The sequence below is a fragment of the Oncorhynchus clarkii genome, chromosome 5 (assembly GCF_045791955.1).
Source record: "Oncorhynchus clarkii lewisi isolate Uvic-CL-2024 chromosome 5, UVic_Ocla_1.0, whole genome shotgun sequence".
Lineage (NCBI taxonomy): Eukaryota > Metazoa > Chordata > Actinopteri > Salmoniformes > Salmonidae > Oncorhynchus > Oncorhynchus clarkii.
Window position 1 is genome coordinate 71007051 of NC_092151.1, and position 23682 is coordinate 71030732.

At 49.7% G+C, this 23682-nt stretch overlaps 1 protein-coding gene across 6 annotated transcripts in view; it reads left to right on the top strand.

Moving 5' to 3' along the window:
- LOC139409324 (protein PRRC2C-like) overlaps positions 1–22514 on the top strand; it is a 34487-nt gene extending 11973 nt beyond the window's left edge. For 2 of the 6 annotated variants that reach the window (XM_071154287.1, XM_071154293.1), the window contains 27 exons: positions 3283–3362; positions 3479–3606; positions 3721–3808; positions 3962–4115; positions 4292–5030; positions 5174–5349; positions 5528–5810; positions 5978–6179; positions 6493–9408; positions 10022–10170; positions 12820–12974; positions 13121–13517; positions 14118–14203; positions 14336–14530; positions 14673–14933; positions 15061–15249; positions 15335–15500; positions 15636–15836; positions 16582–16709; positions 16840–17003; positions 17155–17407; positions 17583–17690; positions 17824–18018; positions 18218–18321; positions 19632–19758; positions 20326–20604; positions 20727–22514. In XM_071154287.1, coding sequence (XP_071010388.1) covers positions 3283–3362; positions 3479–3606; positions 3721–3808; positions 3962–4115; positions 4292–5030; positions 5174–5349; positions 5528–5810; positions 5978–6179; positions 6493–9408; positions 10022–10170; positions 12820–12974; positions 13121–13517; positions 14118–14203; positions 14336–14530; positions 14673–14933; positions 15061–15249; positions 15335–15500; positions 15636–15836; positions 16582–16709; positions 16840–17003; positions 17155–17407; positions 17583–17690; positions 17824–18018; positions 18218–18321; positions 19632–19758; positions 20326–20604; positions 20727–20981 — 8178 coding nt within the window. In that variant the 3' untranslated portion in view covers positions 20982–22514. The remainder of the gene's footprint in view (positions 1–3282; positions 3363–3478; positions 3607–3720; positions 3809–3961; positions 4116–4291; positions 5031–5173; positions 5350–5527; positions 5811–5977; positions 6180–6492; positions 9409–10021; positions 10171–12819; positions 12975–13120; positions 13518–14117; positions 14204–14335; positions 14531–14672; positions 14934–15060; positions 15250–15334; positions 15501–15635; positions 15837–16581; positions 16710–16839; positions 17004–17154; positions 17408–17582; positions 17691–17823; positions 18019–18217; positions 18322–19631; positions 19759–20325; positions 20605–20726) is intronic. The other 4 variants (XM_071154291.1, XM_071154289.1, XM_071154288.1 and 1 more) reach the window with 4 other exon arrangements.
- The last annotated feature ends 1168 nt before the right edge of the window (positions 22515–23682 follow it).

Consider the following 23682-nt stretch of genomic DNA (forward strand, 5'->3'; position numbering starts at 1 on the left):
GCACATGTCTTGGTAGTCTGCATCTCGCAATGTCTTAATTGTCTCGCATGTATTCTTAAGTTCACCTCTTCCTCTGGTTTTATTTAAATTATGTAACTTTCCACAGGGCTTTAGCCATATTATCTAGTTAGGCTATAACACAGAAAATAATGTGTTGTGATAACTGCACTGGGGGCGTGCTTGGCCTTCTGTTTCCTGTAGTCCACGATCAACTCTTTTGTCTTGGTGGTGTTGAGGGAGAGGTTGTCCTGGCACCACACTGCCAGGTCTCTGACCTCCTCCCTATAAGCTGTCTCATCGGTGATTAAGCCTACCACCGTGTAGTCGTCAGCAAACTTAATGGTGGTCTTGGAGTCGTGGGTGAACAGGGAGTACAGGAGGGGATAAAGCACGCACCCCTGAGGTGCCCCCGTGTTGAGGGTCAGCGTGGTGGATGTGTTGTCTATCCTCACCACCTGGGGCTGGCCTGTCAGGAAGTTCAGGATCCAGATGGAGATGTTCAGCTTAGTGATGAGCTTGTTGAACGCTGAGCTGTAGTCAATGAACCACATTCTCACATAAGTGTTCCTTTTGTTCAGGTGAGAAAGGACAGTGTGGAGTCAGTTTATTTGTCACGTGTGTTGAATACAACAGGTGTAGGTAGACCTTACAGTGAAATGCTTTCTTACAGACTCTAACCAATGGTGCCAAAAACAAGGTGTGTGTGTGTCGTTAAGTAAAGAAATTTAACAACCGTAAAAAGACATTTGAAAACAGAGTAGCAAGGCTATATACAGACACATGTAGTCAGGCTTATTGAGGTAGTATGTACATGTAGGTATCGTTAGTGACTATGCATATATGATGAACAGAGAGTAGCAGAAGTGTAAAAAGAGGGGTAGGCGGGTGGTGGGACACAATGCAGATAGCCCGGTTAGCCAATGTGCGGGAGCACTGGTTGGTCGGGCCAATTTGGGTAGTATGTACATGAATGTATAGTGAAAGTGACTATGCATATAAGATAAAGAGAGAGGGTGGGGCACACAATGCAAATAGTCTGGGTAACCATTTGGTTACCTGTTCAGGAGTCTTATGGCTTGGGGGTAAAAACTGTTGAAAAGCCTTTCTGTCCTAGACTTGGCACTCTGGTACCGCTTGCCATGCGGTAGTAGAGAGAACAGTCTATGACTGGGGTGGCTGGGGTCTTTGACAATTTTTAGGGCCTTTCTCTGACACTGCCTGGTGTCAGAGGAAGTGCCTTGCGGTCGGAGGCCGAGCAATGATGCGGAGGCCAGGCTGGGATGCAACCGGTCAGGATGCTCTCGATGTTGCAGCTGTAGAACCTTTTGAGGATCTCAGGACCCATGCCAAATATTTTTAGTTTCCTGAGGGGGAATAGGCTTTGTCGTGCCCTCTTCACGACTGTGTTTGGACCAATCTAGTTTGTTGTTGATGTGGACACCAAGGAATTTGAAGCTATCAACCTGCTCCACTACAGCCCCGTCGATGAGAATGGGGACGTGCTCGGTGCTCCTTTTCCTGTAGTCCACAATCATCTCCTTAGTCTTGGTTACGTTGAGGGATAGGTTGTTATTCTGGCACCACCCGGCCAAGTCTCTGACCTCCTCCCTATAGGTTGTCTCGTCGTTGTCGGTGATCAGGCCTACCACTGTTGTGTCGTCAGCAAACTTAATGATGGTGTTGGAGTCGTGCCTGGCCATGCAGTCGTGGGTGAACAGGGTGTACAGGAGGGAACTGAGCACGCACCCCTGGGGAGCCCCAGTGTTGAGGATCAGCGTGGCAGGTGTTGCTCCCTACCCTCACCACCTGGGGGCGACCTGTCAGGAAGTCCAGGATCCAGTTGCAGAGGGAGGTGTTTAGTCCCAGGTTCCTTAGCTTGGTGATGAGCTTTGAGGGTACTATGGTGTTGAATGCTGAGCTGTAGTCAATGAACAGCATTCTCACATAGGTGTTCCTTTTGTCCAGGTGGGAAAGGGCAATGTGGAGTGCAATAGAGATTGCATCATCTGTGGATCTGTTTGGCTGGTATGCAAATTGGAGTGGGTCTAGGGATTCTGGGATAATGGTGTTGATGTGAGCCATTACCAGCCTTTCAAAGCACTTCGTGGCTACGAGTCTGTGCTACGGGTCTGTAGTCATTTCGGCAGGTTGCCTTTGTGTTCTTGGGCACAGGGTGGTCTGGTGGTCTGCTTGAAGCATGTTGGTATTACAGACTCAATCAGGGGCATGTTGAAAATGTCAATGAAGACACCTACCAGTTGGTCAGCACATGCCCGGAGCACACGTCCTGGTAAATCCGTCTGGCCCCGCAGCCTCTGCCTCGGCCAGTCGGCCAAGGAGAGCTTGATCACACAGTCACCCAGATAGCTGGTGCTCTCATGCATGCTTCAGTGTTGCTAGCCTCAAAGCGAACATAGAAGGCGTTTAGTTCGTCTGGTAGGCTTGCGTCACTGGGCAGCTCGCGGCTGGTTAACCCTTTGGAATCCGTGATAGTTTGCAATCCCGCCACATTCAACGAGTATCAGGGCCGGTGTAGTAGGATTCGATCATGGTCCTGTTTGATGGTTCGTTGGAGTCGGGATCTCTTATAAATGTCTGATTAGTGTCCTGCTCCTTGAAAGAGGCAGCTTTAAGTCAGTGTGGATGTTGCCTGTAATCCATGGCTTCTGGTTGGGTTATGTACGTACGGTCACTGTGGGGACGACGTTGTCGATTCGCTTATTAATGAAGCCTGTGGCTAAGGTGGTAAACTCCTCCAATGCCATCGGATGAACCCCGGAACATATTCAAGTCTGGTAGCATAGATAAAAAATGTTTAAATGTTTTCTATAATTTTACTCAACATAGTATTAACATATCTTTCTAATTCTGTAATAGTTTTGACATTGAATTTGTATTTAAGGATGTTTTGCTTGTGACTGGGCCGGAAGTAGGAAAACAATAAGGTGAATAAAAAGATCCCCTGGTGCGGGATGTTTTCTTGACAATAGTTGCTATTGGGGCGGCAGCGTAGCCTAGTGGTTAGAGCGTTGGACGAGTAACCGGAAGGTTGCAAGTTCAAACCCCCGAGCTGACGAGGTACAAATCTGTCGTTCTGCCCCTGAACAGGCAGTTAACCCACTGTTCCTAGGCCGTCATTTGAAAATAAGAATTTGTTCTTAACTGACTTGCCTAGTTAAATAAAGGTAAAAAAAAAAAAATTGCTAAACATTTCTTTAACCTTGCAGAGTAGGATTCTCCTAGTAATGGCTGGGTGTTGTGTGTTTCTGTGTCCTGTTCTAGATGTTCAATGCGTATCCCAGGATGCCCTTTACTCCAGTGCCAGGGAACATCAGATACCCTGTTCCACAGGATGGAGCCAGGTGAGTACACCCACATCTACATCCCAACACTCTTCATCATTATTACAACACAACTTCCTAGACCTTGCATCACCCATTCCTCGATGTACTCACCCTCCTGTGTGTTGGCTCCCCAGGAGGGTCCGTCCCCAGCACGGGCCCCCCCAGGCCTGGATCAAGGACCCAGATAGACCCTCCATCATCAGTGCCACAGAGCTCAAAGAGCTTGACAACCTAGACACAGAGGCTGATGAGGGCTGGGCTGGTAAGACTCATCTGTATTTATACATAATGATTCTTTACCTTCATTACGTTTTAGTAGCTTTTCACGTAAACTCGATGTAACGGTAACCCTCAGCTTTTCCTATATGTTCTCCAGGAGCTCAGATGGAGGTCGACTACACAGAGAAACTCAACTTCAGTGACGACGAGGAGAACCATGCCGCCAAAGAGAAAGGGGAAAACTGGTGAGTCTCACTGAAGAAGGTGCTTCCTTTTCTGCTTCACTACCTGGGTGTGAGAGACATTTTTTGAACATTGGTTTTCAGTACACCTCAAGACTGTTAGCCTAGGCATTACCAAGACTCCTAACCATTGCACTCTCTCTCTCACTCACTCAGGGAGTGGATGGGTAAAGTGGAGCGGATGAGGGCACAGCGCCTGTCAGACGGCCAGGAGGGCAGCAAAGGCTCATGGGTAGATGGAAGGGACCCCAGGGTGCTTTCCCTAGGCAGTAAGGGGGTGTACAAGACCGGCCCGCCACAGGACCACCAGGTGAGGCTGAGGGTGGCTGGTTGACTCGGTTTGGGGTGTGTTTGACTGGATGGAGGGGTCCAGGACTAATGCGCCATCAAGAGCTTTACTATACAAGTTAATTTAGGCTTTGGAGGTTCTAAGGTAAAGTAGTAGTATTAGATCATCTTTTTCACTCGCTCTCTCTCTCTCTCTAGGGTCAGCTAGGTGGGCGCTCGGTGGGCAGCGGAGCCCCTCGTGTGGCCAAACCCCCCACCATTGCTCCCCCTGCTGGTGAGGAGGAGTGCGAGGCCTGGCGCCAGAAACACAAGAAGCAGGACCTGTCGGAAGCGGTAGAAAGAGCCAGGCGGAGGAGAGAAGAGGAGGAGAGGAGGATGGAAGAACAGAGACTCACCGCTTGCGCAGAGAAACTCAAACGCCTCAACGAGAAACTCCACCCGGCAACAGATGCCAAGCACAGCCCTGCCGCCGAAACGACCAATGAAGAGACTGGAGCTGTGTGTGAAGACACACCTCCTTTGTCTGTTCTTCCCTCTGTCTCCAACCCTGCACCATCGCAGCCTGCCCCTTCCTCTCAGCCCCCGAACATATCAGCCCCTCTCCAAGACCGAGAGAGTGTGGAGAGGGAAAGGATTGAGAGAGAGAGTGTGGCGAGGGAAAGGATTGAGAGAGAGAGTGTGGAGAGGGAAAGGATTGAGAGAGAGCGTGTGGAGAGAGTAGAGCCTAGTGCAAAGGAAGATAGTCAGTTTGTGCCTCGCCAGCCCAGCCCTCCAGTCCAGAGACCATTGTCCATACCCCCAGAGCCTCGGCTCGGAGAGGGTCCCCTGCACTTGGTGGGCCCCCTGAGTGAGGTGAGCCCTCTGGTGGAGGAAAGCCAGACTGAGAGACTGACGCCCATGCCTATCAGAGACTACTTCAGCACCGATGAGAGCAGAGGTGAGCCCCCTGGCAGAGCCCTGTGTTTCCACCAACATAAATTAACCAGCCGCTTTACCTCCCACACTTTCACTCCAAGCAGAGCCACTATTTGTTTATTTCAATTGTTTAATTTCAGTGTCTCTCTCGCTCTCTCTCTCTAGTGGAGGAACCTGTGCCGCTCACACTGCCCCTTATGGACCCCCTCAGTGGAGAGGACGCCCCTGTGGCCCCCCTGGACTTTGAGGGAGAGGTGGGGGCTGCCATGCGCCCCTCTCTCACCTCTGGATACTCAAAACAGTTCCAGAAGTCTCTGCCCCCGCGCTTCCTCAGGCAGCAGGTATTGGAGTTGTGTTGCTTAATTTTTTCCAAGAGGAATTTCAGATGTGAAATTGGATATAGAAAACAGTTACCAAATTCCATTACATTCTATCTCTGGAGTCCTGATCTTTTTAACGTTGTCCATGTTATTTTGAAGAGAATCCCTGTATCGAACTCCTACTTTTTTCTCCTTGCAGGAGCAGATGAAGCAGCAGTGGCAGCAGCAGCAACAGCAGCAGGGGGGTGGTGGTGGGGCTGTGTCCCCATCAGGAGGAGGTGCGGGTGGAGGATGTGTAGCTGCCTCCCAGCAGCAGCACCGCTCCCTGTACCAGCCCGTCGGCCCCCCTCACCACCAGCATCAGCAGCACCTGGCTAACATGGGCTTTGACCCCCGCTGGCTCATGATGCAGTCATATATGGACCCCCGCATTATGTCTGGAAGACCACCGCTCGACATGCCAAACATGCACCCTGGACCTGGTACGACAAAACTGACATTCTGTGTCTCTTTTGACTGTTTAGGTTTGCTTGTCTTCTGTGAGATTTGCTGCCCTGTATGTGTTTGGCACAAAAGCCATGAATTGTTAGAGAGAGAGATAGATATATATCTATCTAACATTTTGACTGTCCCTTCTCCTCGTCTCCAGGGCGGATTCCTCCTAAGCAGATAGTTCGTAGAGAGCCAGGGGACAGCTCCAGTTCTGACTCCTTTGACCACCTGTCCAGGCCCATACGGGACCACAGTCTCCCTTCTGAACCGCGCATAGTATGGGGATCTGACCCATACCCCCAATCTGAACCCCTTCCCTCTGTCACACCCCCTAAAGGACGGGAGGACGAGGACAGCAGGTGAGTAGACGACAACACTCAGGCTGCATCTTATTACACTAACCTGGCGGCAGATAGCCTAGTGGTTAGAGCATTGGGCCAGTAACCGAAAGGTTGCTAGATCAAAACCCAGAGCTGACGAGGTAAAAGTCTGTCGTTCTGCCCCTGAACAAGGCAGTTAACCCACAGTTCCCTGGCTGTCATTGTAGTTAGGAATTTGTTCTTAACTGACTTGCGTAGTTAAATAAAGGTTAAACAAAACTTCTTGTCTCCACGGTAGATAGTAATAAGAGGAAGCCACTTTATTTTATTAAAACATCTCTCCTTTTCCCAGACTGGACTCTGGGTTGGAGATGGAAAGGGGTCTCCCAGCCATGTACCCCAGCCAGGATCACAATCCCCTGGAACCCTGTGGCAAATCAGACCTTTTCAGAGACCCCACAAAGCCCCTGTCAGGATTCGGCCCAGGCCCAGAGGAGGCTCCAGAACCCCTGCAGACAGAAATAGGGCCTGGTGGGTCTCCCTTTGAGCCAGTGGAGCCTAGCCTGCCCACTGCAGAGGTGGAGTCTCTGGGACAGGCCATGCTACAAAGAACCATCTCCCAGGGCTCCAGCCACTCCCTCAAACTGGATGAGCCCAGGTTCGACAGCCTCCACCTGGGAACAAAGACACTTGAGCTCCAGGATCCGGAAGAGAGGCCAGGCGGGGAAGATATAAAGGCCAGTAAAGAGCCTTTCTCCCAGGCTGCTGTGACCGGGGACACCCCTCCAGCTGACGGCCTCCACAAGCTCGAGAAGCCGGCCCCCAGCAAGCAGAAGGCTGAGCTGCGCTGGGGAGGGAGGTCTGGGGCCGGCCGGAGGGATGGACCAGGGGGAGAGAGGCCGGTACGCAGGTCTGGACCCATTAAGAAACCTGTACTCAGAGACATGAAGGAAGAGCGAGAGCAGCGGGAGGAGAGAGAGCGACACCGTGAGAGAGGAGAAAAGGGGGAGAGACCCAAGAAGGAGGAGCGAGGAGGAGTGAAAGCTGCCTCCGCTGCTGCTGCGGTGTCTGAGGGCCCCAAGGACAGACCCCACGGAGAGAGGGAGAGGGACAGACCCCACGGAGAGAGGGAGAGGGACAGACCCCACGGAGAGAGGGAGAGGGACAGACCCCACGGAGAGAGGGAGAGGGACAGACCCCACGGAGAGAGGGAGAGGGACAGACCCCACGGAGAGAGGGAGAGGGACAGACCCCACGGAGAGAGGGAGAGGGACAGACCCCACGGAGAGAGGGAGAGGGACAGACCCCACGGAGAGAGGGAGAGGGACAGGCCCCACGGAGAGAGGGACAGGGACAGACCCCACGGAGAGAGGGACAGGGACAGACCCCACGGAGAGAGGGACAGGGACAGACCCCACGGAGAGAGGGACAGGGACAGACCCCACGGGGAGAGGGACAGGGACAGACCCCACGGGGAGAGGGACAGGGACAGACCCCACGGGGAGAGGGACAGGGACAGACCCCACGGAGAGAAGGAGAGGGACAGGGACAGACCCCAAGGGGAGAGGGATGGGAAGAGTGAGGCCCCTGAGACAGAGGGGCCTGGGAAGGGCCTCCAGGGATCCAGAGATATACATGCCCCGATACCAGCCTCCCGGGACGACAAGACAGACCAACTACCAACCAATGACCTAAACCCTGAACCTAAATTACCCTCTACGAAGGAGCCCAACCTGCCCCCACGGACCTTCCGCCGTGAGGAGAGGGAAAGAGACCGGGAGAGAGAGATGGAAAGGGACCGAGAGCGAGACTGGCCGGCTGATGGTTTTAGAGGTCGAGGCAGAGGGGAGTACTACTCTCGAGGGCGGAGTTTCCGGGGAACTTATATTGGTCGAAGTAGAGGTGGCCGGGGTCGTAGTCGATGGGAGTACCCTTATCAGGAGCCGCGCTCGCGCTCAGACTTTCCTGCCGTCAGTGGCGCTGCTGCCTTCCGCTGCCGTGAAGAAAGCGAGACGCGCAGCGAGAGCTCAGACTTCGAAGTGATGCCCAAACGCAGACGGCGTCGTGGTTCCGATACCGACTCAGAGAGCGAAGGAGGACGGGAGTCCGCTAGCGACACTGGGGCTTCAGACCGTGAGCCCAGTGTCAAACCACCCCGACCGCTCCGCAGGGAAATACCAGGAGAGCCCCGCTCCGGACCACACAAACCTGGCTTCGGACCCCATCACCTGGGGGAGAAAGGAGGGCCCAGGGGAGGAGATGAGGGAAGGCCCAAGCCAGGCTTCCTGCCCAGAGGAGATCCTTCACGGCGTGGGAGAGGGGGACTGTACAGCAGGCGAGGGGGAGCCAGGGAGAGAGGAGGTCCTAGGTCAGCTCCTCTCAGACGCCCAGGAACTAGAGAGTCGTCCTCCCAGTGGCCCTCTAAACCCATGGAGACCTTCCGCCCTGAGGACACAGAACCCTCGTCATCACGCTATGACAACTGGGACCACCACTCTGACCGACGGCCCGTTCGAGGGGACAGAGACCGACAGTTTGAGGGGAAGAAGTTTGGGGAGGGGGGACCCCAGAGTAGCAGAGACAGAGAGAGGCCCCGTCGCCCTCGGCCAGCCCGACCCCCCAGACAGGACAAACCCCCCCGCTTCCGGAAGCTGAAGGAGAGAGAGGCTGCAGTCTTAGCTGGAGGAGACACAGGACCTGGACCCACCTCCACTGCCCCCATCCCAGCCTTAGTGCCTGGCCCTGTCTCCCTGTCCCCTACTCTCTCAAGAGCTCCAGGGGCCCCCTTCACCCTGCCTGTAGATAAGGATCCCAAAGCCGCTGACCTAACCTCTGACCCAGCCCTGCCTGACGCCACCCCTCCCACCACCTCTGCCGTGGGCACCAAGTCACCTGACCTGTCCACGCAGAACTCTTCTGACCAGGCCAACGAGGAGTGGGAGACGGCGTCGGAGAGTAGCGACTTTAACGAGCGTAGAGAACGGGAGGAGAGGAGGGGAGCGCGGGAGGCTGCTAGCGGCACTGCCCAGACCTCGACACCAGCCCCCCTACCCCCTCAGGGCTCAGCACCCCCCAGCAGGACTCCCACCGAGGGAGGGGTGACACCCAAACGCGAGGCAGCCGGGCCCGCCGGGGGCAGGAGGAGTTTCTCCAGTCAGCGTCCGGTGGAGAGGCAGAACCGCTGGGGGAACAGCGGACCCAAACCAGGTCGCGGCTACGCAGGGGGGAAGGGAGAGAGGCGAGGAGGGGGCAAAGCTGGACGCAGAGGGTGAGTCATGCACCAATCTCACAACATGATTTGGTTTGGCCTTTTGTCTTGTTCACTGACTGTCTGCATGTTATATCTTCACTGTTAACATAATGAACAATATCTTATTAAACAACCAAACTCCAGTACTTTTCTGTTTTTGTTTGTGTGTGTGAATAAGAGCTGTAGAAGCACTCTCTTCCTGAAGGACAAATGTTTCTCATCTCCTTTCGTATCCTGTTCTAGTTGCTGGCTGTGTGTTTTGGTATGGAGTTGAGATATATATATATATATATATATATATTTAGTCTGCTACATCTCTGTGGCCCCTCACTCTGGAGGAGAATACACTGGGTACACATCACTTCCTCTCCTTTTCTGTCTGCATCTCAATAGTCTAAAGCGGTTTCCTTTCCTTGTTTCCTCACCTTCACTGATGTGAAAGCAATGTCCTTTATTATACTACTATATTTTGTGTTATCAGAGAGGACTACTATAGATCCTGAAGTTTTTACACTATTGGGATGCCTGTCTTGTTTTAGTTTTATCAATCTGCTGCTTCTCTGTACAGTGGCCTGTCCTCTTGTCTCCATCTCTCTCTCTTTCCCTAACATGTCTCTCTCTTCCCCTCCAGAGCGGCCCCTAACCCAGACTCAGCCCCGGGTGGGGGAGTGGTGCGTACTGGGTGTAAAGACCCTGCTGGACGCAGGAAGGACGAGACCAAACAGAAACCCAAGGAGAAGGAGAACGCTCTGTTGCAGTTTGACCTAAACAACTATGCCAGTGAGACAAATGCGCACACACACACACACACACACACACAGATGTACACACCTGCTATCTAGTAGGGATGTAACGATTCACCCATACTCATCGGTCCCCGGTTCAAATTTTGAAGGTGTAAGTGTGCGGGACCCCTGACTAATCCAAACGAAGCATGCATCAGTAAGAGAACCGATCCAAACGTTATGAATCGCCGGGTTCACACGATTATTTATTTATTTTTTGCCTCGTTCCAAAAATACCTGATCTGTTGACTGAGTTGATGCATCCTCTCCTTCAGCCTATCAAACTTTTATGCAAGTACAGTAACTGAGAATGACATTGATCTACAAGTCGGATAACTGTGTGCACAGTGCAGGAGACTCCGCTGCTCGCGCCAATGAGAACGTAGTCCTACACTATCTCTGTTCTAATATTTGTAGGCTACACCTTCAGCATGTAACTATTTCCCCGGGCGTTGCTGTAAATGAGAATGTGTTCTCAGTTAACTTACCTGGTAAAATAAGGGTTAAATAAAATAAAGCATTCAGATGTTTGTAAAATGGCTTTTGCAATATTAATTGAGGGACAACCAATGTAATTGTTACCAAATGCTCTGTAGAAAATGGTGTTATACCGGTGGAGCTGTGTAGGCGCCCGCTGACTGGGGCTTTTCATTGCCAGACTCACCTTACAAAATATTTTTGTTAATTCTGCTACAGTCAGTGCCTTAGGTCATTTTTACATGAACAGGGTAAAGGTGTAATTTCAACTATTTTCGAGCCACACTAGTCAGAATGGGAGAAGAGGGCAGCTCTCCTCCATAAAGTTCCAAACCATTAGCTTTTGAGATGGGGTGAAATCCAAAGCTGTATTTATATTCATTGGCTATGTACATTTCATTGCACATTTTTAAAGATAAGTATTGACATATGACGAGCTCAAAACATTTGAATCTGCTATATGACAAGTTAATCAGTAGGTGAATAGCCCTGCCTAATCTGATAGTGGTAGATGCCCTATGTCTCAGCTCACCCAGTACATCATTCTCACACATACTCTCACACTCTGTCGGCTCAGACAGATCCAGCTCATGAGCTCCATCAGTATCAGATTCATTTAGAATGGAAAATGAATGTGTTCATGCAACAATTGTTAAAGCGATGAATCGACCTAAATCGCATCGATTCAGTCCATAAATCAAATTGCACCGAATCGTTTCAAACTAAACGTATTGTTCCTGTATCGTATCTGAACCCATTTATCTAGATTAGAGGTCGCCCGATTATGATTTTAACGCCGAAGCCGATTATTGGAGGACCAAAAAATGCCGATACGGAATAATCTGACTTAAAAAAATATACACTGCTCAACAAAATTAAGGGAACACTAAAATAACACATCCTAGATCTGAATGAATGAAATATTCTGATTAAATACTTTCTTTACATAGTTGAATGTGCTGACAACACAATCACACAAATCATCAATGGAAATCAAATTACATGTGAAATTTATTGTCAATCAGTGTTGCTTCCTAAGTGGACAGTTTGATTTCACAGAAGTGTGATTGACTTGGAGTTACATTGTGTTGTTTAAGTGTTCCCTTTATTTTTTTGAGCAGTGTGTATATATAGTAATTAATGACAATTACAACAATACTGAATGAACAATGAACACTTTTTTTTTTTATTTTTAACTTAATATAATACATAAATAAAAATCTATTTAGACTCAAATTCTAAATAAATCACTGACTGTGTCACCAGCAAAGCACCATCACACCTCCATGCTTCACGGTGGGAACCACACAGGCGGAGATCATCCGTTCACCTACTCTGTCTCACAAAGACACAGCGGTTGGAACCCACAATCTGAAATTTGGACTCATCAGACTGAAGGACAGATTTCCACCAGCCTAATGCCCATTGCTCGTGTTTCTTGGCCCAAGCAAGTCTCTTCTTATTGGTGATCTTTAGTAGTGGTTTCTTTGCAGTAATTCGACCATGAAGGCCTAATTCATGCAGTCTCCTCTGAATAGTTGATGTTGACATATGTCTGTTACTTGAACTCTGAAGCTTTTATTTGATTTGGGAATCAGAATCAGACCACTTCTAAAGGATACCAATAAGAAGGCAAAGTGTGGCTACTTTGAGAATCTCAAATGTAAAATATACTTTGATTTGTTTAACACTTTTTTTTGTTTACTACATGATTCCATATGTGTTATTTCATAATTTAAATGTCTTCACTATTTATTCTACGGTGTAGAAAAGAGTAAAAAGAAAGAAAAACCTTTGAATGAGTGGGTGTGAACTTTTAACCTGTACTGTATATATTTTTCAATAGGCTATGGGTACTGTAATGCTTTATTGGCTCAGTACTAGGGCTGGGACGATACTGGTATTGCAATGCTCGTTAGTGTTATGGCAAAGAAACGGAACACGAAGTGAATTTAACTTCTTTAGGAAAACAGCCGTAATGTTGGAAACAAACATTCTGTTGTATTTATTTTCCAAGCTATAGCACACACTATTTTGCATACAGCAGGAAAAAATATTGCGTTACTGGTATCGTCACAGCCATACTCAATACTGAATTTGACAGATCTATTGTTCTAGAACTTGTACCTAGTCCATGGAACTGATTTCACTTTGTGCTGTCCTGTAGGTGTGGTGATCATAGATGACCATCCAGAGGTGACAACCTTAGAGGACCCCCAGTCTAACACTACAGATGACGGCTTCACTGAGGTGGTCTCACGCAAACAACAGAAACGACTACAGGACGAGGAGAGGAGGAAGAAAGAGGAGCAGACTACACAGGTGAGAGAGGCAGAGTGTGCAATTCACCACTGGGAGGCAGTTATTCCTGTATTGATTAAACACAATATTTTTATTCACATTGAGGACCATAGGACCCTAACATCTGACATCCCTAACATGTATCTCGTTGCCTTGTCGGTTTATAGCACTATGGAAAGAAAGGATCAGGGGAAAAGGGGAGAGGAGGAAGCAAGCTGCCACCAAGATTCGCCAAAAAACAGCAGCAGCATCAACAACAACCATCACAACAACAACCACAGCAAGCCTCACAGCCGCAGCCTCAACAGCCCTCACCTCCCCCTCAACAACCCCAACCCCTCCTATCTGCCACCCAGCTCCCTTCCCCCTCCCAGCCTGCTGCCTCTCCCCAGACTCTGGAAGGCTCTGTGGCCACCCTACCCCCTGCCCCTACCACTGTGGACTTCACCTCCAAGACTCCCCTTCCCCCTGTGGCGCTGCTCACGCAGACCCACAGCACTCTCGGTACGGAACTCTGGGAGAACAAGGTGGCCGGATCCACCATACTCCCTGATGTCAAGAAACGTGAGTCACACAACATCAGGACAGTCATTTTTCACAACGAGATGACGTTTCGTTAGTTAAAACGTGTACATCTCCTGAGTGGCGCAGCGGTCTCAGGCACTGCATCGCAGTGCTTGAGGCGTCACTACAGACCCGGGTTCGATCCTAGGCTGTGTTGCAGCCGGTCGCGACTGAGAGACTCAGAAGGCGGTGCACAATTGGCCAAGCGTCGTCCGGGATAGGGGAGGGTTTGGCCGGCCGGGATTTCCTTGTCCCATCGCGCTCTAGCAATGCCTTGTGGCGGCCCGGCGCATGCATGCTGACTTCGGTCGCCAGCTGTACAGTGTTTTCTCCGACTCATTGGTGCGGCTGGCTTCTGGGTTAAGCAAGTAGTGTGTCAAGAAGCAGTGCGGCTTGTCAGGGTTGTGTTTCGGTGGACACATGACTCTCAACCTTCGCCTCTCCTGAGTCCATAGGGGAGTTGCAGTGATGGGACAAGACTGTAACTACCAATTGGATATCATGAAATTGGGGAGAAAAGGGCAAAAAAATATATATAAAAAAATTATACATGAGCTAGGGTTTTCATATGCTTGGTCTCATCTGATGTGTGTGTTTCAGTTGGACCCATCAGCCCTCCTCAGCCTCCTTCAGTCAGTGCCTGGAACAAACCTCTCACCTCCTTCACTGGGACTGTCACTCCTGAGGTACGCACCTCCTCTCTTGCTCTCAATATCTCTCGTTTCACAACCCGTATTATACAACAGACTGAGTTGCTATGGATTCGTTCTGGTTTATTGTGGCTCCAAATAAATGGGAAAAGTGCCTTTGTGTTGTAGGGTGTGAAGCCTGGCTCAGAAGGCAGTGTGGATCTAGGGATGGACAGTATCCAGTTTGGAGCCCCGTCCTCAGCTGGCAGTACAGACAGCGATGGTGTTCCAGCCATGCTAGAGCCTGGACCTGACAACAAACTACCTGCTCCTAAAGAACAGAGACAGAAACAGCCCCGTGCTGGACCTATCAAAACACAGAAGGTAGGGTACTAAAAACACACACACTGACTGACACAACTACTCAGAAAATCCATAGTGACTGATACGTTTGTGCAAAGAATTGCATTGACATGATTCTTCATATTTTCTCAACTTGAACTGTATCTCTTCTCTCTACTTCCAGCTCCCTGACATGGAGCCAGTAGAGCCTAAGGAGTACAAGCCTGGCCCTATTGGTAAAGAACGCTCCCTGCGTAACCGCAAGGCTAAGGACGTCCGTGTGGGGGGCGAAGAATGTCTTGATGGGGGGATAGTACCAGGTGGAGGGACCAACAGAGCAGTAGATTCCAGCCCCCCCAACACAGACGCCTCTGTTCCTGAGCTAGGGGGCGATATCGAGGGGATGATCACCATACCTTCGGCAGAGTACGCCAGCAGCTCCAAGGTGAGAGGGGATGGTTGGTATGGTATACCCAATATGGCCACCAGTCTATCCACCACATTCATGAATGCTCCATTCATTCCAGTTCTATTGACTTAAACTTGTCTGCCCCTAACCCTCCCCCTGCCAGGAGTCAGTGACCGACTACACCACCCCCTCTTCCTCTCTGGCGGACAGCGTTCCTACTGGAGGGAGTAAGATGGAGGAGAGCCTGGTGGCCAACGTGGCCCTGCCTCACCCTCTCCCTCGTAGAGAGGCCTTACAGCAGAGCTCCAGCCTCAGTACTGTCTCTCCTGCTTCTGTTGACCTCACACTGAAGGTACACACACACACACACACAACACACCCTTCTATGCATACTGTGTCTATCTGCTTCTAATACGTTATCTTATTTCTTTGGTAAGATGGAGTCAGCCCGTAAAGCGTGGGAGAACTCCCCCAGCCTGGTAGAAAAGAGTTCTCCTGTCACCTCCTCTTCTCCTATCACCTCCTCCTCCTACTCCTCCTTCTCCTCTGCCTCCATGCCTCAGATACCAGTAGCCTCCGTCACACCAAGCACTTCTCTGACAGGTACAGTCTTTCTTTGTAAGTCAATGTTTTTACACTAATGCTAAATGGATAGACGGTTGGGCAACATCACCCACATAAACAGCAACTGGGTGTAGTGACATCTAGCTTCCTCCATCTCCTGTCACGTCCCCCCAGGTGCTGGGACATACACCACGTCCGCTCTGAGCACTAAGACCACCACGGCCTCTGACCCCCCCAACATCTGCAAGGTGAAACCCCAGCAGCTGCAGACTGGATCCATGGGCGGGACCAGCTTCTCCCAGCTGGGCTGTGTGGCCCCCCTGCTTCCCCAGCAGCAACAGACTCCACAGGTCTACGTCTCCCAGTCTGCAGCAGGTGAGTCCTCAAACACATCTGACTTGTGTGCACTTAGCGGTATGACTAGGGCCAGGAGTTTTTCCTTAACTACATGACCTCACCAGGAAATGACTTGGCCCTACTTAGACTTAGTCTAGCAGATACTACTAAACCTGAATGAAAACAGTTCTGTTAAATGGGCATGGAGGTGTAACGCTTTTGATGAGACAGACATTTAGTGTTGTGCTCCTCTCTCTTGTGTCGTATCAGTGACTGCTGAGTGAGCCTCTCATTGGGATGCTAGCTATAGAGCTTAGTACAGTGCAGTAGGCCCCATAGGAAGGTCAGGTATCATCTTCAATCAGAGAGTGCTGAGCCCACAGGAACAGCCACCACAGCTCATATAGGACATAATTACCTCATGTCTCATAGAGGACACTTATTTAGAGAAAGGTCAATGTATTCACAATCCTTATGTGATCTGAGATGGAGACAGCTGTAATGTTACTGTGAAGGTGATGCTAGTGATTTAAAATGTCCTCAGGACACACAATAGTCATGCATTTGTCAGAATTGTGGTGAGTTTGTGAATTCAGTAGTTTTCATCCTCTCCTCGTTGTGTGTGTGTGTGTGTGTGTGTGTGTGTGTGTGTGTGTGTGTGTGTGTGTGTGTGTGTGTGTGTGTGTGTGTGTGTGTGTGTGTGTGTGTGTGTGTGTGTGTGTGTGTGTGTGTGTGTGTGTGTGTGTGTGTGTGTGTGTGTGTGTGTGTGTGTGTGTGTGTGTAGGCTCTGCAGCCCAGATTCCAGCGTTCTACATGGACACCAGTCACCTGTTCAGCAACCCCCACTCCCGCCTGCCACCTCCCCCTCTGACACAGCACCAGCAGCAGGGCTACCAGCCTAGACTCTCACAGGTACACACTACAAGGATCTCTTTAACACGACTTCAAGCTTAAACTGCCTTTAATTTAGCCTTATTCTCTCCATATGTAGCCTTATTCTCTCCATATGTAGCCTTATAAGGCCTTATTTTCTCCCCTCCAGCAGCAGGCGGCAGTGCAGCAGATTCCTATCCCAATCTATGCTCCCCTACAGGGGCAGCACCAACACACACACACACACTCTCACCAGGCCCAGCTAAGCCTCAGCACCGGACCTCCCGTCTCCCAGCCACAGGACCTCTTCAGCTCCTCACTGCAGCCTTATAGGTAACAAACACACACACAATGATATGTATTTATCAAACAATGCTGTTTGGCTCAAATTTTGTGTCATTCTGACTGGTAAGAGGTGTGTTTGTATGTTTGATCACACAATATTTTAACTCTCTTCTCTCATCTCCCTTCCTCTGTCCTTCAGATCACAGCAGGCCTTTATGCAGAGCAGTCTGTCCCAGCCCAGTCCCATGATGTTATCAGGGCCATCTCTCCACAGCTACCCTGGTGTTGGGGGCCATGACCTGGGCAAGCCCCAGTCCAGCCTGGCCTACCAGCAGCCCTCCAACACACACACACAGCACATCCCCATCCTGTTTGAACCACAGCTCAACCAGCCCTCTGGCATGGGAGCATCCCAGCTGATAGATACACACCTACTGCAGGTATGGAATAAGGTACATACAACGTAGTTCCAACTCTCTTAGAATTTATTGAACTGTTGAGAACTCATGATATCTTTGTCAATGCTGAAGCAAGCTTATATGTATGTAGTCATACAAGAGCTTTGTAAGAAGTGGTCATGAATGTTATTGCCCTAACCCTCTCTCGCTCTCCTCTCTCTCGCTCCAGCGTCAGGGGATGAGTCCACATTCTAACCTGTACTCAGGACAGGTGCAACAACACGGACAGAGCAGTTACTATAGTAACACACAGTCTCCCAGCTCTGCCATGCAGCAGGTATACACATCATTTACACACTTTCTGTTCCTGCAAAAGGAACAGATTGTCAAAACAGACAGTCGTGACATTGCAACTAACTCACCCCTCCCAATCTCTTCCTCTTGCTCTCTCGCCCTCCCTCTCCCTCTAGGTGCAAGTCCCTATGCCAGGCTCTCAGCTCGGTCTTCCTAACTATGGTTCCGTGGGCAGCCAGCCCCTCCTGGCTCTGCCCCCCACCCCTCCCCAGGCGCAGCCCCCTAGCCTCAGCCGCCAGCCCCCAGTCTCCCAGCCCTATAGGGGACCCTTCGGACACACACACAGCGTGATGCACCCCCCCTCCAGCAAGGTACTCACCAGGGAATGATACAAATCTCTGCATGTGTGAGAGACAGACTTGTGTGTATCAAAGCCCTTTCATGGCCTATAGCTACCTGTATTATGTCTTCTGCACGTGTGTGTGTGTGTGTGTGTGTGTAAGCATTGTGTTGGTGAGATGCTAGCAGTACATGACGTAATGCGTGTCTGCTCTGTGTGTTTCTATCCAGATGTGTGAGATGGACCTGAAGCTGTTTGGCAGTGGGATGGACATGAAGCCTGGGACAACTCCTCACAGCGCTAGGAGCACTACCCCTACATCTAGTCCTTATAGGTAACACACACACACACTACCCCTACATCTAGTCCTTACAGGTAACACACACACACTACCCCTAACACCTAGTCCTTACAGGTAACACACACACATACTACCCCTACACCTAGTCCTTACAGGTAACACACACACATACTACCCCTACACCTAGTCCTTACAGGTAACACACACACACATACTACCCCTACACCTAGTCCTTACAGGTAACACACACACACACATACTACCCCTACACCTAGTCCTTACAGGTAACACACACACATACTACCCCTACACCTAGTCCTTACAGGTAACACACACTACCCCTACACCTAGTCCTTACAGGTAACACACACACATACTACCCCTACACCTAGTCCTTACAGGTAACACACACACATACTACACCTAGTCCTTACAGGTAACACACACACATACTACCCCTACACCTAGTCCTTACAGGTAACACACACACATACTACACCTAGTCCTTACAGGTAACACACACACATACTACCCCTACACCTAGTCCTTACAGGTAACACACACTACCCCTACACCTAGTCCTTACAGGTAACACACACACATACTACCCCTACACCTAGTTCTTACAGGTAACACACACACATACTACACCTAGTCCTTACAGGTAACACACACACATACTACACCTAGTCCTTACAGGTAACACACACACATACTACCCCTACACCTAGTCCTTACAGGTAACACACACACATACTACACCTAGTCCTTACAGGTAACACACACACATACTACCCCTACACCTAGTCCTTACAGGTAACACACACACACATACTACCCCTACATCTAGTCCTTACAGGTAACACACACACACACTACCCCTACACCTAGTCCTTACAGGTAACACACACACACATACTACCCCTACACCTAGTCCTTACAGGTAACACACACACATACTACACCTAGTCCTTACAGGTAACACACACACATACTACCCCTACACCTAGTCCTTACAGGTAACACACACACACATACTACCCCTACATCTAGTCCTTACAGGTAACACACACACACATACTACCCCTACATCTAGTCCTTACAGGTAACACACACACACACTACCCCTACACCTGGTCCTTACAGGTAACACACACTACCCGTACACCTAGTCCTTACAGGTAACACACACACACTACCCGTACACCTAGTCCGTAAAGGTAACACACACACACTACCCCTACACCTAGTCCTTACAGGTAACACATATTCTCACACAGAACCTGTCCCACCTTCTACCGGTTTTATGAGTATACCAAGAGCTGATGTATTTGTCTGGTCAGGGCCAGCTCTACATCTCCCAACAGCCAGTCCAGTAAGATGAACAGCATGCTGTACCAGAAACAGTTCCAGCCCACCTCTGCTGCCATGAGGATCACACAGCACTTCCCTGGACAGTTCAACCCACAGGTAACGCACGCACACACACACACACACACACTGGGGCGCCACAGCGTCTCTACTTCCTAAGGCAGCTGAAGAAACTGCATGCTGCCCCGGGTCTTCTCCAAATACTACCGCTGCACCATCGAGAGCGTCCTGACCGGTTGCATCACGGGCTGGTACAGGAATTGCTCTGTCCACGACCTCAAGGCCCTCCAGCGGGTGGTGAAGACGGCCCAGTACATCACTGGGACCATGCTCCCATCCATCCAGGACATCTACTTTAAACGGTGGCTGGGGAAGGCCTGCAGCATCAAGGACCCCACACAACTCAGCCACACGATATCAGAGCATGAGGTCTTATACCAACCGGCTCAGAGGCAGTTTCCATCTACAAGCCATCATACTGCTGAACACTTGTACTGGACTGACCACCTGCACTGATTCTCCACACCTTACCACACTCACTCATGTACCCACACACATCATTATGACAAACATTTGACACTTGTAGAGGCTAGCTTAACACCACCTTTTCCTTGGATTTCTAATATAAAGAGTTAATGATGTTAACAATCCTCTCCCTCCTTTCAGATTCTGTCCCAGCCCAACCTGGTCTCTCCTCTGGTGCGCCCTCCCTCCCACACCCAGCATGCTAACTCATTTTGTGGAGGGATGCAGCGTTCGCCTATGGGCCCACCCCCCATGTCTCCCTCTCTGGGAGGGGGTTTGATGCCTCACCCCCGGCCACCACCGCAGCAGCAGCAGTTCCCCCAGATGCACCCGTCCCACCCCCCTAGAGGGCCTCTTCCCCCCCTCGCACCTAGAGGCCCTACAGGTCCCCGAGGCAACCAGGCAGAGCAGGACCTCAAGGTATAGTACTGCTTGCTGATTAGTTGACTGGTTGACCTAGAATGTGCCTGGTGTTGAAATCCTAATGTCTCCCAAATGAACCCAGCATGTGGTTGAGTGATTCATTTGATTGCTGTCCCCAGGCGAAGCAGCGAGCCGAGGTGCTCCAATCGACTCATAAGTTTTTCTCCGAGCAGCTCAAGGCTCCGTCAGTCTCCAAACCCTCTCGTCTCGACCAGGGGGGTGGCAAACCCCCCCTCGACATCCTGCCCCCCAACCACCAGACGGTGGGAGTCGTGGAGCGCCCTGAGCCCGACAAACCCTCCCTGTCAGCGGGCAAACCCATCCGCACCGGCCCCATCAAGCCCCAGGCCATCAAACAAGAGGAGGGGAAGTAGAGCCTCACACATCTCCACAGATGGATGGATGGGAGAGAGATGATCCAGCTGCTCCACATATTCATGCAATCACTCGCTCACACATCACCCTCTCTGGTGTTAGAGGTGGAGAAAGAGAGGAGAGGTGGGGGTATATTAGTCAATGGTTATTGAGGGGGCCACTGTGTGTGTGTGCGCTCCAACCTTATCTCTCTCTCCCCTTCTCCTCTCTTGTCCTCCACTATTGGGGGTCTGTGTGTGATTTTTTTTTTTAAGCCCCACCTCTTGTAATTTGGGCGGGGCGGAAGACGGCAAGCTGTACTTCAAATGTCTACTAGGATGGTAAAAAAAGATTGAATGGAGAAAAAAGATTTGCCAGTTTGCCATTTTTATAGCCCTATGATTTCTGTTCCTTTCTTTTTCACAATAGAATCCCGTTATTAGGAGGACAGGGCTGTTATTTTTGTTAACAGGAGAATCAAGCAATCTTGTTTTTGTAGTTGGATGAAACAATCTTAGTTAAAGATGTATTTTAGTGAAGCACAGATGCGTTCTATTCCTCTGCCAGTCTTCCATCCATCATTGCTAACACACAGCTGTGTGACTGTATACAAGCTTGTACGATCACCACACACACAAACTCCCTCTAGCGCTCAACGCTTTCACCAATATTCACTAAAGAGTGAAACTATGAAATGAGGGTTTGTCTCGAAAGGAAATGTAAGATGCAGCAGTTTAATTGCCTTTTCTCTTGCTCGCATCTCTTTGAGCGGAATGATAATGTTTGTGTGTGTTTGCGTGGGGCACATGGGAGGCCACTGCCCGGTTTTCTCCTGTATCTTTAGCCAAAGGTTAAGCGTGCAAAGATGATTTCACAGAGCCTTGAGAATCCCTGTTGCTATGGCAGCAGAGTGGAAGGGGATTTATTATGGGCTGTCTGTAAATTCAGTCTGGGAGCTTTCCTCCTCCCCCTTGAGAGAGGAGGATAGAATACCTCTTCACCACTGTTCACACACTCACTCACTTGCCTGTAGGGAAACCAACCCTGCTGCTACTAACAGAAAGGGAGTGAGTACGAGTTCAAAACTGTAGAAACAAAACAGTTCAGTGTGGCTTTCTGTTAACCCTCACCAAGAGGGAAAGGGAGACGGAAGGGGGAGAAATAAAACAAAATTAGAAATAGCTTTGTTTGACTGCAGACTGCAGTTCTGATGCATTTCAGGGCAGAAGGACAGGTGTTAGTGTTGAGGAGAGATTATTCCTGTCTCATCTCACTTCCACTCACTCAAACCTACACCACTCTCATCGCAGGTTTACCATGGTGACAAGGGTCCTTCAGAAATGTACAGTAGTGTGCTCCACTAGTGGGGAGGGGTATACCCCTAACCAGAACACAGGATGAGGAACCTTGTGTAGGAGGACAGAGTGGGGGGTAATTGGTTTGTTTTTTCTTTTACTTGTACAGGGGGTACATCGCTGTATTAAAATATGTACGGTCTTACATTCTTGGTTTTAGTTAAGAAACTAATAAAATAATATGCTGTTTAAAAAGTGGCCCTGTGTCTGGGGTAGTTTGAGTCTTTTAACTCATGCTTCTGTTTGAAGAACCAACATGTAGTTACAGATGACACCACTAGATGGGAATTTCAAGACCAATACCGTAGGAGGGAAAACTCAACATTTACTTAAGATCACAGTGGAAATGACACACGTCCAGTTAGGGTGAAAATCCAGAGGCCAGGATTTAGGAGGAATGTGGAAGATCCAACTTTTGACCATTCAGTCCTACCACAGCCTCATGCTTAAGTGATTCTCCAACAGTTTTAACCTTGGACCCACTTCATTTGGGGTTCCCCAGTATTTATGAGACTATGAAAAGTGGGCTGTTAATCATCACAACCACTTTGAAGCTGTCAACTGAAACCAATTTGGAAATATGGAGTCAGTCACAGGCAAGAAACTCTGGAGTTCATTCCATTATGATTCATGTCATCATTTGTGGACAGATTCTGTTGAAGTACTTGGGGTTACACAAAGGGCTCTGGTCAGAAGTAGTGTACTACATGGGCAATAGGTCATTTGAGAAAGTCTGGTGTTGGTTCTGGTGAAGTGAGGTATGTTTGGCCAACCTCAGAGGGAAGTATTTAGGAGGCTAGGACAGACCCCTCTATAGCACATCAAACTCTCTGCCCCTTGGTGGATTAACGATGGAGAGAACTCATAAAAGCTGGGGTGGGGTTGCTCTCTGCTTCCTCTACCTTCCTCCAATTAAACAGCATTCCTCTTTTCCTAATCCAGTGGGAATACCTCTGTCCTGTCTCCCGTCCACCCACATCGCATGTATGTGTGGAGAGAGGTACCGGTAAATGTGTTATTGATGTGTTGCGTCTGCTTCTGAAGACTGCGGTATGAGAACATCCTGCTTCTCCTCAGCCATCAGACACACCATACCAGGAATGACTGACAAAGGGACTTTCACACTACTTCCTATTGCTGTTTAAACATCTATTACAAAGCTGACAAACGTGATGATATAATAAAATGTATAACACTAAGCATGCAGCCCTCAGTCAAAAATGCTCCAGTCAAGTTACACATCTATTCTGCCCAACTGAGAACTGCTGCATGGAGACAATATTCTAGGAATAGTAGAACAATGGCTTTAATGGACCTCTGAACATTATGAGCCTCAGCCCCACTTGTCACTCTCCTATTTCCACAC